The following is a 15,995-nucleotide window of genomic DNA, read 5'->3' as shown; positions in this document are numbered from 1 at the left end:
TTTTTTTTATTCTAATATTTTATAAAAAAGTGTTTTGATACAGTATGAGCACTAGTTTATAAAACTCAACGTTTATTTGCAGTTTGCAAACACATCTGTACTGAGATGTACACTGAAGGTAGTAGACATTTAGATAACAATTCATCATTGTTTATTACATTACAAATAAATGCAACCTTACAGTAATCACCTTTGCAGGGCAGTTAAGGCCAGTGACAAACCAGCTGTTATGCTGCACACAAGAACTTGTGTTCCCTGTGGGAAATTAAACACCAGAAAATACCTATGAATTGAAAGGCACTGAGGTCCCCTGCTCAAGCCAACTCAAATCCTGTAAACTGCCTTCTGTGTTTCTGTCTAATTCAAACGGTTCAGAGCATATGACTTTGATGCTGTTCATTTCATGACAAATTCTAGCTTAATGTTGCCCTCAAGGTGCATGATTTCCTTAAATGGCAATCAGTCACTGGAGATAACCACACATACTCTCTTTGTTCAAGAAGTAATTGTTGCATTTTACATATGCCTCAAGATTTCCGACGTCAAAACGGCCTGATACTGGATGAATGTAAACAGGTCTTCTGAAAAAAAAAAAATGAAAAAAAGGTGAAAAAGTTATGTCTTTGGAACATCAAAATCATCACTACAAAGATGTACAAAGAGACATTAAAAAAAATTGTAGCGTACAAAATATTCACAGCTGCATTCACCTTAAAATATATTCTGTGGTGTGTAGTCTCTTAGACGTATGGTGACGTCCCAGAAATGCACATGAACAAAAACAAAAGTTTTAGCTGGGGAGCTCACCCCATTTATTCTGCCAGTGTAACCACACAAACTCATACCCACACATAAGAAGAAAAAAATTCAGACAGCCACCTGCATTGCACATAATTCTATACAAGAGGAAAAGGTCACATTGGCTCATTGCTGTGGTCCTCAGCCAAACAATCAGATCAATTTGTTATATCCCACCTCATGGTAGGCATATCAGAGAAAGATCTGCTCATTTGGGACCTTGCAAAACAATTGGATCTTGGGGCCAAACGATCGAATTATATTGGCGTCAATAGGGCAGCTGACGAGCAACGAGCTGATGCAGTCCCCGATCCGACTGAATTTTCTTACCTGGCCGATCGATATCTGGCCAGATATCGGTCAGACAGGCCCCTTGTTTCTGACCCTACACGGGCAGATAGGCTGCCGAATTGGTCCACAATTCACTCATTTTCTCTCTAACCAATGGCCTCACACCTTACCTATAGCGTTCTGCTGATTTCTGGCTCAGTCCACCTTCCTGCCAACTCTATACACTCACTTATCCCCACCAGTTGCTACTGATTCTCACACCCACAATAAAGATCAGCTCATAAGCACTAAAGCTGGCCATAAACGTACCGATAAAATGGTACCAAACCTAGTCTCATACAATTTTCGGGCTGTGTGTGGGCTCTAATTTATCCCGAGTAACAATTTTAGAAAGGGGACGAATGCAATGTCTTGAAATTTTTATTGCAGTTTGTTAGTTCCTTGCCTCTCCTCTTCCTTATTTAGTAACCTGCTCTATTTTTACGCTACTCTGGGACAAAGCTTTGCGCCCTAAAGCAATCACAAATATTTATGGTAATGACACACATGAGTTTTTGTGAATCACTGCAAGTAAACCAATCATATTAATCAAAGAAGTCTTTGCACTTATTGTAGTGTTAGTGCGAAATATGATGCAGTGACAAAACATGGTTGACGAAATCCTACATATTTTACCAGTTAACGGCCCATGGGGAGATTAGTCTCCCACTGTTAATAGCAGCTACCAGGGGTGACTAATCTCCCCTAATTGCTGTTTCATCGGAATGAAGTAAATAGCTGATGGAAAGGTATACAATACATGTTGCACCATTTTCCAAAGTAGCACGCATTTTCCTGTATATGCACTCCCGCCTAATGGTTTAAAATTTAGTGGTTGAGCACAACTTTCCCTTTTTTTGCTATAGCTTATACAGGAGCAGTGGCCAGCTCCTTGTTGTAGCTCCCACCCTTCCCAGCTGCAGTCAGGTGATCCCAGTGGAGCCAATAAAAGGGCAACCATATGGGGGTTTTAACCTTGAAAGCAAGAAAGTTGCAGGTAAAACTTAGTCCCTTGGCTAAATGTATATTGAAGCAGTAGAATTCTTAATGAATCGCATAAGTCAGTGTAGGAACTGGTCAAAAGGGATGACTTTGACGCAGTTGGCCAGCTTGAAGTATATTGCAATATATGGACAAACAATCCCTGTTTTGCTTAAAGGGAAGGGCATTTCTTAGTAGCTTAAATGCACCGAATGTCTTAATGTCCTATATATTGATAAGGGGTTAGTGCAGAGGATCTCTTGTTGTTGTTTCTATGTATTTCGTGGTCACAACCTCATTGCACCCCCACCTAATGGTTTAAAATTTAGTGGTTGAGCACAACTTTCCCTTTTTTTGCTATATATATATATATATATATGTGTGTCTGTAGGCAGGGTCAGACTGGGGGGTGCAGGGCCCACCGGGGCTACTGCCTCAAGGGCCCCTGCACCTCCAATGGGCCCCACCACAGCCTTTACACCCCCCCCGCAGGGGTCCCCACCCCCATCTGACCCCTTCCCCTGGACGCCCTGTGGGGATTCGGCGCCAGTCTGACCCTGTCTGTATTATATCATTGCACATAACCACTTTCTTTTTTGTTAAGTAATATGTGTAACTGTTGCCAGAAAAGATATTTGCTGATACTGTCATATATGGCTGCAGCCTAGTGGTAACACATAGTTTTGTAGAGTTGGTGACAACAAATTCTGTTTTTTATTGGTATTTAGGTTAATGTCAGATGAGATGTAGCCTTGGCTTCTCTGCTCCTGCTTGAGTCAGTGATATCTGCTCCTTGTGAGCCGTGAAGGAGAGGGCATCAGCTACTCTCTACCTGCAGAGATAATGCAGCCAGAGGGAATCAAAAGTGGAACCTTGTCTGACATTAACCTAAAGATTTGGTATGTCATTTATAGGTAGCTACCATTCTGTAAAGGGAAGGCAGTAGCATTTCCACACCTAGTAATAGACCTTGGACCTCATAGGATTTTGAGCTTTAATCATGGTCAGTATCACCAGTATTTAGAAATCTGGCAGGTCTTACTGGGTAGCATGGCCAAAAATCACCCTGATATAGATGTGGAGAGGTTGATATACCATTTTTTTTGTTATTTTTTAGTTATTTCACTTTTCAACCTGCAGCTCTCTAGTCTGGCATTTAAGTTAAAGTTCACAATGGAGATAAGTGTCAATATGACCTCGGATTGGTTACTGAAAGACGGCAAAACCCGAGCTTCATACTGGATAGAATAGTACATAGAATCTGGAGAAATAAGCCAAGTCACAGGAGAGCAGATTTCTCTTGTTGAGACAGCAAATGTGCCATTCTAACAAACAAGAAACTGGTGTTGACCCACAGTGGACCCGGACTGGCCAGGTACCTTCTCCTTAAAATCTAATACAATATACAAGCAGTTGGAGCAATAAGTCAAGTCATGGAAGGGCAAACTTTATTTTTGAGAGACAATAAATGCCAAGACACTCCCAAACTACAATACAATAGCTACCCAAATAAGACAAAACCTAGACAATAATGAAGGCATACAATCAAACAGAGCTATATCCTTGGGCCAACAGTACTTGACAACTCAACTTTGTGCTAAATAAAAATGATGCTTAAAAATTATGCTTTACAGATAAGCCATTTTCTGACACAACCTGCCTTGTGGCTATGTATTTAAGAACTGAACTGAAACATCAACGGTGGTAACTAGTGGAGACAGGAAACAGGTGAAGAAGGAGGGAGAATAGTATGGAAAACACACAAAAGCAAAACAGAAAGACAAGAAAGCAGCCTCAGAACAAAATACCCTACAAGAAAAGAGTGCCTAAGTTAACTGAAGATACATCGGAGTCCATACCCACTAGCATGTATCAAGGATTCTATTGAAGAGGTCCTTCAACAACTCAAAGATCAATACCAGAATATAACTGAAGCAGAAAGCAGAATTTCTATTCTAGAATATGAACTGGCCATGTTCCAACAAATAATTGAAATGCAGCAATGATTTCTCTCCCCCTCCCACCTAGGACCATCCTATTGAGATATTATTCTCAATACAAGAATTACAGGCCCATTCTTTTTTTCTCCTCCCCTAAATGATGGCTAATTAGTCTTAACAGTACCCTTTTTTTTTTTGTTTTTCTTATTCTCATTTCTTCTGTCTTTTCCCTCTACACAGTCCAAATAATCTCTATGCCAAAAGGCAAGGTTTTGATGTGATAGATAAGCAACTATATGTTATGGTAAAATGTATAAGTTTTATGGTAAAATCATATGACCTGCAGCCTAATAGCCCAGCCTAAAGCTGGCCATACACGCACCGATAATATCGTACGAAACCTCGTTTCGTACGATAGTCGGTGCGTGTATGGCAAGTCGGCGAGTCGACCGATATGGCAGGAGGCTGCTGATATCGGTTGACTCGCCGATCGGGCGGGTTAAAAGATTTTGATCGGGCGCCATAGAAGGCGCCTGAGCAAAATCTGCCTTCAGGGCTGAATCGGCAGAAGGAGGTAGAAATCCTATTGTTTCTACCTCCTTATCTGCCGTTTCGGCCCTGAACGTTAGTGGCCGATTGAAAGATCGCAAATCGCCACATGTGTAGCCACCTTAAGTTAATGTACTATTCTGATGTAACACATCCTTTCAGGAGATCGCATTTTCTAGAGGAAAATAATGGCAGATGGGCTTCAAAAAATACTGCCAAGAATACTAACTGAAAATCAGGTGGGCTTCTTTAAAACCAGACATCCTGTCAGAGCCCTTCAGAAGACAGAATCCCACATATACACCTCTGCAGACTTTTAAAGTTTCAACATATCGGTATCCATATGCTTATCCTTTTTAAATTACTATACGCTTCCCCAAACACACAACTTATGGTCAAAAATACAATTAGATTTTTTTCACATTGGGCCAATACATCATATCTCTCCCCAATCACACCAGATATTTAACAATAATCTCCCTGTAGAACACTACGTATGACACGGAACTCATAAGAAATAACCAACTTCTACTGAAAACATAAAATTATGTGCAGACCCTCCCACATGACATGAGATCACAACAGATTGAACCCTCCAGGAGTCACAGATTAGCTTGGATGCTATCAACACAAGTGAACATGGGTTTGAATGCAGGTCAATTTGTTATTCTGTTATTTTGTCTATTCTGTTTAATTGGTCTAGATAAGTCTGATGATTTAAATGGCCATATTTAAACTGTATACAATTGCGAGTTATTTACTACTGTAAACATAAAATATATTTTGAAAAAAATTGCAAAGGAAAAAGATTGTGTCTGCACCACAATCAATATTAATTTTAAGTTGAACTGCCTCCAAAGATTATTAGATACATAAGCAGTAATTCTCTTATTAAGACAAAACATATTACTTGTTCACATTCACAGAAATACACCAGGGCAGATGCCCATCACAACCAATCAGATACTTGCTTTTTTATTTTTTAATTGGTAGTAGACTGATCAATATTTATGATTTTACTCATTAACAGATTCTCAACACTTCTTGTTCTCCTATGCCGAATATGAAAATCTTGACCTTATAATACTTCTATTCATAGAGTTTAACCCTGATGTCACCAGATACATTTTTAACACTAAAAGGAAAAGGGTTAATGGCGCATTACATTTCAACAAAGTACAACAGGTTTAGACTCAATTCGGCTCCATCTACAGGCCCTTTAAATGAAAATAGGGGCTTGTTTTAACCCATATGTGGGCGATCAGAAGGACACCAAACATGAGGGGTGTCACCTGTTCCAGTCCCCCAGAAACTATCCCTCCTAACTGGTGGGTATAGGCATTCCCTGTTTGGTATCATTGGGAAGCATGGGACCTCCTCATAACCAATATATGATTTATTAGGATGTGAACCTTAAAGCAAAGGAGATATGGATCCCTTTCTATAATCCATATTTTCTGTATGCTGTTCCCCCTGCTGTTCTTCTAGGTCCACAACTGCCTTTCTTTGATCAACAGATCATAGAAACCAATGGCCTCAGGTTTCCTGGCCACAAATGACTGGCTTTGAATTGTCTGCTCACTCTGCTGAATTTGTCACCTTCCCACAGTCCCTTGTTGTATCTTTAATTAAGGGTCTCTGTGGGAACCTGCGACCAGATGTTGATAGGGTTTAACCCTTTGCCATGCCAGGGTAATATTGCCTGTGCATGACAGTCATGTTAATCATTTCTCGCGGATAACGCTGCTTATGTAACTAATTTTTTCTTGTTCCTAAATTCCTAAACCTGACTGTTTTGCCAACTCTACTGTCCCTTTTCAACCCGTCAGTTATAGCTTCTAATGCTAAAGGACAAATATGGCAGCCACATCATAGAGGAACATGGGGGATCAGATAGGTAAGGCAAAGCATCAGGCAAATACTTTAATGGCAAAATTATAAACAGCATACAAACAATGCAATGATATATTTTAAAAATATTTCATTTCAGGTGTCAGTATCTCTTTCAGGTATTACGTTAAAGCTTGTATTAAAAGACTATATGTTTCATAGATTTTCCTTGTAAATATAATAATTACCTTTTTATAAGCCAAGATAAAAAGTGACCAGGTGCATCCTTCTCATCAATAGGATAATTCTGGAAAAAAAATATTAATATAGGACAGTTTGAAAAATCACCATAAAATATTATCCCTCAAAGTCACTATTCCAGAAAACAAACCAGGCTTAAATACTCTTTATATGAAATGCTACTTGGAGATACATATGGCTGATTTAACAATGGGAATGAAGTGAATGATAACCAAATGTAAATAGAAGCACTGAAAAAGAAATACTATATAAATATACAAAACCTGTAATACAGTGGTTTTCAGGTTATTTGGTAAAAGAGCCCCTTATAGGGTAAACATTTTTTAAGGGCACCTTAGCTTGTATTTGTCATTAAGCAGTTGAAAGAATATCTAATATAACAAAGGAGTGTTTACCCCATATCACTAACTGGGCCCCCCTACTATATATTTATATTACAGTTAATAGTGTACCCACTATTGTAAAAATTAAGGATATTATAAATCACTGAAGACTACCATGACCATATAATAGATGAAGCAGAGGGCAGGGTGTTTTTATACAGGTCATGTAAGTCCAAGGTATCCTCTAATATCCTCAAATTTTACAACAGGGGTGCATTATTTATTATCATGCACAAATTTTTGTCATGTGACTGAAATGACATCACTAAACACCCAATATAACTGATGATATCACCAAGCACCATTTATAAGGACCTAATTTACAGGATACTCACAGCTCTTGTGTATTATTAACATTTTTATATATATATTTATTTATCACCAGCAGTGCTGAGGGTGGCGAACAGCTGTGGGCTGATCAGTTGGGTGTGGAGAAGTATAAAAGTGTTTGTACATCCCAACAGATTTGCCAGGTTGTGCAAGAAAACATGAGCATGTGAACTCAGAAGTGTCACTTCTTGTTTGGACTGGTCTTTCTAATGGCCAGGAGCCAGTCTCTCTAGTAGTGGAGGTGAGGATTCCAGGGTAAGAACTAGACTGATTTTGGTTATAGAAGATTTAATAGGAAAGTTATTATTGCTTTCAATTAGGAAAGAGATAAAGTAGTCTGTCAACCAGATTACTACAACTAAACAGTTTTCTGGCTCCCTGGCATCTGGGGTTGGCAGGAGGCTGACCAAGTAAAATTATTTAGGTGGGGCTGGTCATGTCCCTGTTCACTCGGTAAATATTGGGTGTGTTCTAACAGTGCCTGCCAGAAGCACAGTAAGAGGGGATAGCCCACAGCCCTGCAGTTACACAACCAAAGGCAGTGTGCCGCTGGCTCCCTTGCACAGCCTGGGAAAGGAGGCAGCAGAAAGTAGAACAGATGCGCTACTTTTTAAAGCACATTCCTTATAGGTTTAGGAGTATAATGCACTGGGACATGTGTTTTTTATTATGTCGTCTTTAAGAATGATCATCTTACTGGAGCAAAGTGAGGAGAAGACACTAGCATTTTTTGCAGAATAATGGCTAAAAACACATTGTGGATCTCTGTTCTCCACACTGCTAGTAATTAATTTGTTTATCAAATTACTACATGGCCTTTATCCTGGGTCTAACTGTCGAAACTTTTATTGTACATTTTCTGAATTTCCAGGATATGGCTGTAAAAGCAGTGTGGAAAAACAAGCAGCTGGAATGTCAGCAATATTGTCCTATTTCCAGATTACTCATATGCAGTACAATAGTAAGGGATATCATTGCAGAGAGTCATGAGAGAACTAAGAGCGGCAGGGCCTAACATACTCTATGAATTTTATCCTGCCAAGGGTGAGTCCACACATTTTTATTTTTCCAACATCAGAAGATGCCGATCAACAGACAAATACTAGGAGCAAACCCATTTCCACACAAAGAAGGAGGTCTGTAAGGGGGTGCAGTAGTTTTTGTGTGAGTAATTTTTGTGGGACTTTAAACATAATTTCAGTGGACTGCAGCCATACTAGGGTTGCAATGGCCAACCCTGGTTGTGGAGAGATGAGAGAACTGCGCAGACTCTGACCCTGGGAATGAAAGATTTTTCTGAGAGAGGAAGTCTGATACCTGATAAGAACATGTTTACAAAAAAGAAGAAATCCTGTGTTTCTTTAGATAGATGACTCATTGCAGCTTTTCTGTGCTTATAGCTGTATTTACATAGAACTTTCTGATAAAGCTTACTTAGTTTTTACCCTTCCTTCTCCTTTAAAGAGGACATATTGTGTGATACACAATATTGTGCCAATGAATTGTACTCCTCTAAATATAGAAGGAATGTTTTTTTAAAAAGTGGTGTTTGGTGGCGATTTATTGAAAATTTCTCTAAACACCCCACTATCTCCACCCATCTGTTCCACTTCTTGCTGCCTCCAATCCCTGTGTCTGTGAAGGAGGGGGGGGCAGCTGCACTCAGCACACTGCACTGTAGGATGGGAACCAATCAGCAGCTAGGCTGAACTGATAGGAAACTAAAGTCTGTCTTGTTTGACTGCAGGGCTGTGATTGGCTACTCACCTCCTACTGTGCTTCTGGCCATAAGGATCTGCCCACCCCTCATTTGAATCTAGGACAGGGAGCAGAGAGGATTTATAGGAAGCTCCAATAAAGGGGCCATTTTTACAGATACTATTTAATTTTAGACCAAAGTGAAACCATGACCAATAATTGCCTACAAGATTCGATTTTTTTTCCTTTATCCTATATGTCTCCTTTAAAGTTTAACACTTTAAAAACCATTTGCAACCATTTGCACAGGTCCATATCAACAATATCCTTTCCACAGCAGACCCTGGGGAGCACACACATGTATGGCTTGTGTAATAAACAATATACTTTACATGAATTATAGCATTATAATTATGCCTGCTTATATTAGTTATCAGATATAATGAACAACTCATTTGCCCAATGCAAATAATCATAAAATATTTACCTTTTTCTCATCAAGGAATTCTTGTACAAGAGGTAGTGTGTACTTTGACAACATATAAAAACAAGGGCACTAAAAAACAAAATATTAACAGTTTTTTATTATAAGCAGAATTCATTTTAATTTAAAAAACTGGCCCATGTGCATCCAAGGCAATATTCCTATATACAATACTGGAATATATATATATATATATATATATATAATCAATGTGTACATTTGTACAAATACATTCAATGTGTACAAATTTAATGTACATTCATTGTACATTCAATGTACATTGAATGTGTACAAATACATATCAATGTCAATGGAGGAAATCTGATTGGCTGTTAGTGGCCCAACCCAATTTTCCTATTTTTGAACTGCAATCCCCCAGTGACCAACTTTGCAAATTTTGGGGACTCAGGCATAAAAATTGTGGGACTGACACATTTTACACTTCACCATTGAAAGTAAATAGGTGAAATGTTATTGGCTGTTGGTGGCTCCGCCCACTTTGCAAATACCCAGTGACTAACTCTGGAAACTTTAACAACCCTGGAATTAATATTTAAATAATGGCATCAGTTTAAATATAAACCAATAAAATGGGTGGAAATGGATTGGCTGTTGGTGGCTCCTCCCACTTGTTTGGGAACCCTGACATAAATAGTGTGAGCAAAGCAACATTTTAAATATAAACAAAAAAAATTCAATAGGTGAAGTCTGATTGGCTGTTGGTGGCTCCACCCACTTTTTAAAACCTAAAAATGCAGTTCCCTAGTGACCCTGGTGTTAATACTGTGAGAATGGCAGCAGGTTGAATTTCCCATTGAAAATCAATAGATAAAATCTGATTGGCTGTTGTTGGCTCCATCCACTTTTTCTAACTCTGAACTGCAGTTACCAGGTGACTAGCTCTGCAAAGTTTGGAGACCTTAGTATTAATATTTAAAGAATGGCAGCAGTTTAATTTAAACATATGAAGTCTATAGGTGAAATCTAATTGGTTGTTGTTGGCCCCACCCAATTTTCTAAACTTGGAACATAGTCACCTAGTGACAAACTGTGCAAAGTTTGGGGACCCTGACATTAAACATGTGAGAATGGCAGCAGTTAAAATTTCCCCACTGAAAACAATGATACAATGAAATACAAAAAACCTTAAATGCGTAGTCACCCAGTGTCTGACTATGCAAAGTTTGGGAAGCCTGGCAACAAACCAATAAAAATCAATAGGTGAAATCTGATTGGCTGTTGGTGGCTCCGCCCACTTTTCAAAACTAAAATTGCAGTCCCCTAGTGACCAACTGTGAAAAGTTTGGGGACCCTGGTGTAAATACTGTGAGAATGGCAGCAGATTGAATTTCCCCATTGAAAGTCAATAGGTAAACTCTGAATTGGCTATTGGTGGCTCCGCCCACTTTTTCTTACCTTGAACCACAGTTACCTGGAGCCTAACTCTGCAAAGTTTGGGGACCCCGGTGTTATTACTGTGAGAATGGCAGCAGGTTGGATTTCTGCCAAGTCAATAGGTAAAATCTGATTGGCTGTTCACATCTCCGCCCACAATCATCATATTTTCATTCAGTCTGAGCCCATGACTGTGTGATTCAAGTTTGGGGAGTGTAGCCTCAAAGCTGTAAGTTTGGCAGCAGTTTCAATTTCTCCATAAAAGTCAATGGGTACAATATGATTGGCTGCTGTTGCCCCCTCCCACTTTGGGGTCATCCAACAAATGGGGGGTGTAGCTTCAAAGCTGTAAGTGTGGCAGCAGTTTGAAAATCTTTCCTGTCAAAGTCAATGGGAAAATTGGGGAGTTCGGAGCGGCGCCACAAAAAGACAGGGGGCCGGATCGCTTAGAAAAGCACAAGCAACCTGCTCCGCTATAGGGCGAAGATGTGTGGGGAGTTTGGGTGTTGTACCCCTAAAACTGTAGGAGGAGTAGCGTTTAGAAAATGGGGGGCATTAAGAATAAGAAGAAGCGGAAGAATAAGCTAAAGTCGAAGAACAGTATGTTGGGGTTTTCAACCCAACACAATAATGAAACGTGCAAAAAATCAATAAAAACTAAAGTTTACAAAAAAAATGTGGTAGTATACTGCTGGAAGTTTTTGATCTAGGAAATTACTATAAAACTATAGATCTGGTACTGGCATGTTTGGTAGACATTGGACTTTTCAAATCTGTTGGATCTTTATACGTAAAATATATGTATGATATATAGCCCTCAATTATAAAAATGTACTTTTTTGGTATTTAGAGCCTTTATATCACACAAAGATTAGGTTGCCCTGGAAAAAAATTAATAATTAATTAATAAATTAAACATAAAAAACAGAAGCTTTCCCTTAGGAAATGCCCCTGAAGTCAGAGTCCAAAATGCTTAAAAAAACATCTGGAATGGAGTGTAAATTATATCCCAAATTCTGCTAGCACCTAAAAGATTAAAGCAAACATTTTTTAAGGCATCTGAAAAATAAAAAGGAAAACTTATATTACCGCTTGTCGTGATGCTGTTTCTTTGGGAGAGGGTTTTTCTCTCAGTGCTATTACTCTCTGGTTTTCATCTATTTCCAAAATGCCATACTTATTGGTTTCTATTTAAAACAAATTGTAGGTTAATTACACAGTATTAAGGTCTAAATCAGGGGTGGGCAAAGTTTTTGGCTCGGGGGCCCAACCAATCAGGGCCCAGAAATTATTTAAAGGGACCCGGAGTCGGCGGGCCGGATTAAAAAGGCCAACGGGCTGGATGTGGGCCGCGGGCCGTAGTTTGCCCACCCCTGGTCTAAATGATTGTTCTCATAATAATGCAATAGTGCAAGTATAAAATAAGCAAATAACCCTTAAGAGACTTAGAAACAGAAAAAGTTGAATTGTTATTTGTTTTTGATATAACAAATTAATGAGCAAGTGGTTTAAGCACCATTTCTGAATTCCTACAAGAGGGAGAAAGCAGATGTGTTAAATTTAAGGGAAAGCAGTCCATGGTACAACAGCAAATACTCACGATTTAGGACAAACTTACATTAGATTAGTCTTGACATTTAGCTGGAAACATATCAGGTTTTTCTAATCAAATTAATTTAGCACTCATGCTGCGGTTAACTCAAGAAAAACTGTCTAACCTAACAGGCTAATGTCAGACAAGGCGTAGGGCGGATATTTTCAGCAAGCGGAAAAGCGCTTGCTGAAAGTTCCGTCCTACGCTTCCTGCATGTGCCTGCACATGTAACCGATATACGCATAAAAACGTGAGATATCGCAAAGTTTTGCGTTTTTATGCGTATATCAGCTACATGTGCCTGCACCCGAGTGTATCTCATTCACACAAAAACAGTAATAGTTGTACGTGTTTTGCCAAATAATGTGTAAAAAATGTGAAGAACTACTTGTTCATGTATAAGCAGGGAACAATAAATAAAACTTCTCAGCACTTACATTGCTATTTAATCGAAACATTGACCCCATTTTAGAAAGCTGGATTTCACTTCATGATGTCATGCCAGATGCAATTTTTTCTTGAAAACTTGCATTTTTATATATAAAAGCTAGCCAATAAATGGTATCAGGTTAACACTCAAATCATTACATGAAATGATAAAAATCGCTGGCAGACCAAAACGGCTGGCAGTTAAAGGGTTAAAGTATATCTTGCAGACCATCACAAAATATCACCAACTTCACAATTACACATGACTACATGGTGGATTAATGCTCATTGAGTTTCATATATTTGTTTGCCCCTTATTTTGGGGGGTTTATGAGAAGTCATGCTTTGTCCATAATACTTCAAACAATTTAACTAAACAAGATCATAGGATTCTACAACAGGAAAGAAGCTTGCACTGCCTTAAAGAATAAGTAAACCTTTTTTTTTTTTCTATGAGTAAAATTACTCTAAACAGCCTCCAGAATTACCTACCTTTGTCCCAGCATTCTCTCCAACCTGGTTCCTCAGTCAGAAGGTATTCTTTTTCTTTGCTTCCGTGTGCAGAGTGAAGCTCTGCCCCCACTTTCTGTTCAGGTCTCTCATAAAAAAAAAAAACGGCTAATGCACAGACTGTCTCCTGCTGCCTCCAGGCATGCGCAGAAGGCTCTCCAATCCAACAACCTTGTCGAGTTGAAGAGAGAACTGAACAGGAAGTGGGGGTGGGGCTTCACTCTCCACATGGAAGCAAAGAAAAAGAATACCTTCTGACTGAGGAACCAGGTCAGAGAGAATGCTGGGACAAAGGTAGGTAATTCTGGAGGCTGTTTAGAATCATAAAAGGTAAAAATGTTTACAAATGTAAAAAAAAAAAAATTAAAAAAAATGTTTTTCAGGTTTACTTTCTGTTTTTTCCAACACAAACTCCGTACCATCACATGAATTGCAAAAAATATCATTAAACACCTCTTTTAGTAAGTATACTGGCATTATCCTATTCAAATGGTTTAGTACAAAATGTACATTTTAAAGGACAAGACAAGTCAAAATCACAGTCATATATATATGTATATACTCGAGTATAAGCCTAGTGTGCTGAAAAAGTCACCCTCGGCTTATACTCAAGTCGGGTGCCATGGGTCCCTCCAGACTAGCACCCTCTGTCCTTTGTGTGCAAATTAGGCCACCCGCAACCAGACCCACCAGTGCCCTGGCCTGCTCCCAAATTCATCTTCATCTACCATCCTCACCTTTCCCATTCTACACTAGACATTGCACTTTATATTCAATATAAACTATATATAGTTTTGAAGGATTTTAAGTCTTTGTGTTTTAGCTTGGTTGCTGATTGATACCATATTGTTTTTGTTGACCCTCTTCTCCACTAGAGCTAGTTTACTGTTTAAATAAATATTTCAAAACACATATCCCACTCATTTAATGTAATTTTATTGGTATTTATTTTGATTATTGAAACTTAGCAGTAGCTGCTGCATTTCCCACCCTAGGCTTATACTCGAGTCAATACGTTTCTCCAGTTTTCTTAGGTAAAATTAGGTACCTCGGCTTATATTCGGATCAGCTTATACTCGAGTATATACGGTATATAAATAACAATTTTGTGATAACATCAGGTGAAGGCTACCCCTTAATACGATGGGTCCAGGTGCTCAAGCCCCAGACCTTCAGCTTTGGCAGTCAACTTAGAACAAATTTCCTGGAAATTTACTGGAAAAACAGCTAGCACTATTACAAATCACCACCAAAATGAAGTTAAGGATATTAAGTTTGTATTAAAAACATTTCAAAGTTTATTCTTTATACATAATTATACATAAATAGCCTTATATGTTTCATGCCTCACAGGGGCACTTAATCATAAGTACAAACAAAAAACACAAGCTATTTAAAGGGATAGCAACCAATCACATCCTTAAAAACTTTTTAAATAATCCCCTGCAAAATGGCAGGTTCTTGTAATAAACATATGCACAGTGGAAGTACTAAAAAGTAATTATCTTGGGTGGTATGGCTTAGCTAGCGATGTAGCAGGATGTGCTAGCACAGAGCTCCTCTCTAAAATAACGCTGAACTGCTCATCCTGAGGCCAGAATCACTCTGACCGTACCTAGACAACTTATAAGGGTCACAGAATACCGTATCTACAACATGGCACCACCTAAACGCCAGCAAGATATGAGAGACAAGCTTGAAAAAGTCAGGCGGCCGGACCAAGATGGCGGCGCAGGAGATAACTCAGGAACTCTCGCCACCTCGGACACAGACAAACAGGAAACAGCACCTCCCTACTTAGGAAACCAAACTAAGCACTATACTGGAAGCCATCGCAAACTGCCAAAAAAACATAGAGATAGACATCTCCCTACTCTGCCAAGACATGCAGAATATCCGTGCCTGCATGACCAAGGCAGAGATCAGGCTCAGCGCAGCAGACAATACCTTCTCTCCTATGCAAACAGCAGTACAGCAACTGAACACTAAACTTTAAAGTGAACTTCTCTTTAGATGTGTTAAGTTAGTTTTATAGAGAGAGAGGCAGTGGGTTCTGACATCCCAGGCACATTATATACAGTGAGATACAGTCTGTATTTATAAAACCAGCACATTATATACAGTGAGATGCAGTGGGTACTGATGGCAGATATTCAGGCCCTGGCACTATAACACTGGCAGTGATACATTGGCTCCACTGTAACTAGAAATGAACAAAACTATGACAAAAGTAAAAAAAAAAAAATAGAAAGTGCAAAAAACAACAACAACAACAAATATATAAAAGCACAATGAGTTTTTTCAGGGGGAAAGAGTTAACTTACCATCCATCTGTTAGGGTAGGAGATATTATAGATGTCAGGTGACAAAAAAATATTTAATTTCAGCTAGTGATTCAGCCTTTAGAACTGTATAGTACCTGTGTATAGGGCCTATGTATAGCACCTGTGGGATGAAAACTGCAGCAAAAGTTGAGCATTGGT

The 15,995-nt window shown here is 38.9% G+C and overlaps 1 protein-coding gene across 2 annotated transcripts in view; it reads right to left on the bottom strand.

Annotated features, from left to right (window-relative positions):
• Positions 1 to 52: 52 nt before the first annotated feature.
• The window catches only part of LOC100145002 (uncharacterized loc100145002), a 49,939-nt gene continuing 33,996 nt past the window's right edge, over positions 53 to 15,995 (bottom strand). Inside the window, 4 exon segments of one of the 2 annotated variants that reach the window (NM_001126564.1) lie at positions 53 to 581; positions 6,677 to 6,735; positions 9,588 to 9,656; positions 12,069 to 12,166. In NM_001126564.1, the coding sequence (NP_001120036.1) occupies positions 464 to 581; positions 6,677 to 6,735; positions 9,588 to 9,656; positions 12,069 to 12,166 (344 nt within the window). In that variant the 3' untranslated portion in view covers positions 53 to 463. 2 annotated transcript variants of the gene reach the window in all.

The sequence above is a fragment of the Xenopus tropicalis genome, chromosome 9, assembly GCF_000004195.4.
Source record: "Xenopus tropicalis strain Nigerian chromosome 9, UCB_Xtro_10.0, whole genome shotgun sequence".
NCBI classification, from domain to species: Eukaryota; Metazoa; Chordata; class Amphibia; order Anura; family Pipidae; genus Xenopus; species Xenopus tropicalis.
The sequence above is the reverse complement of the archived record's forward strand: the minus strand, read 5'-3'. Positions and strand labels throughout refer to the sequence as shown.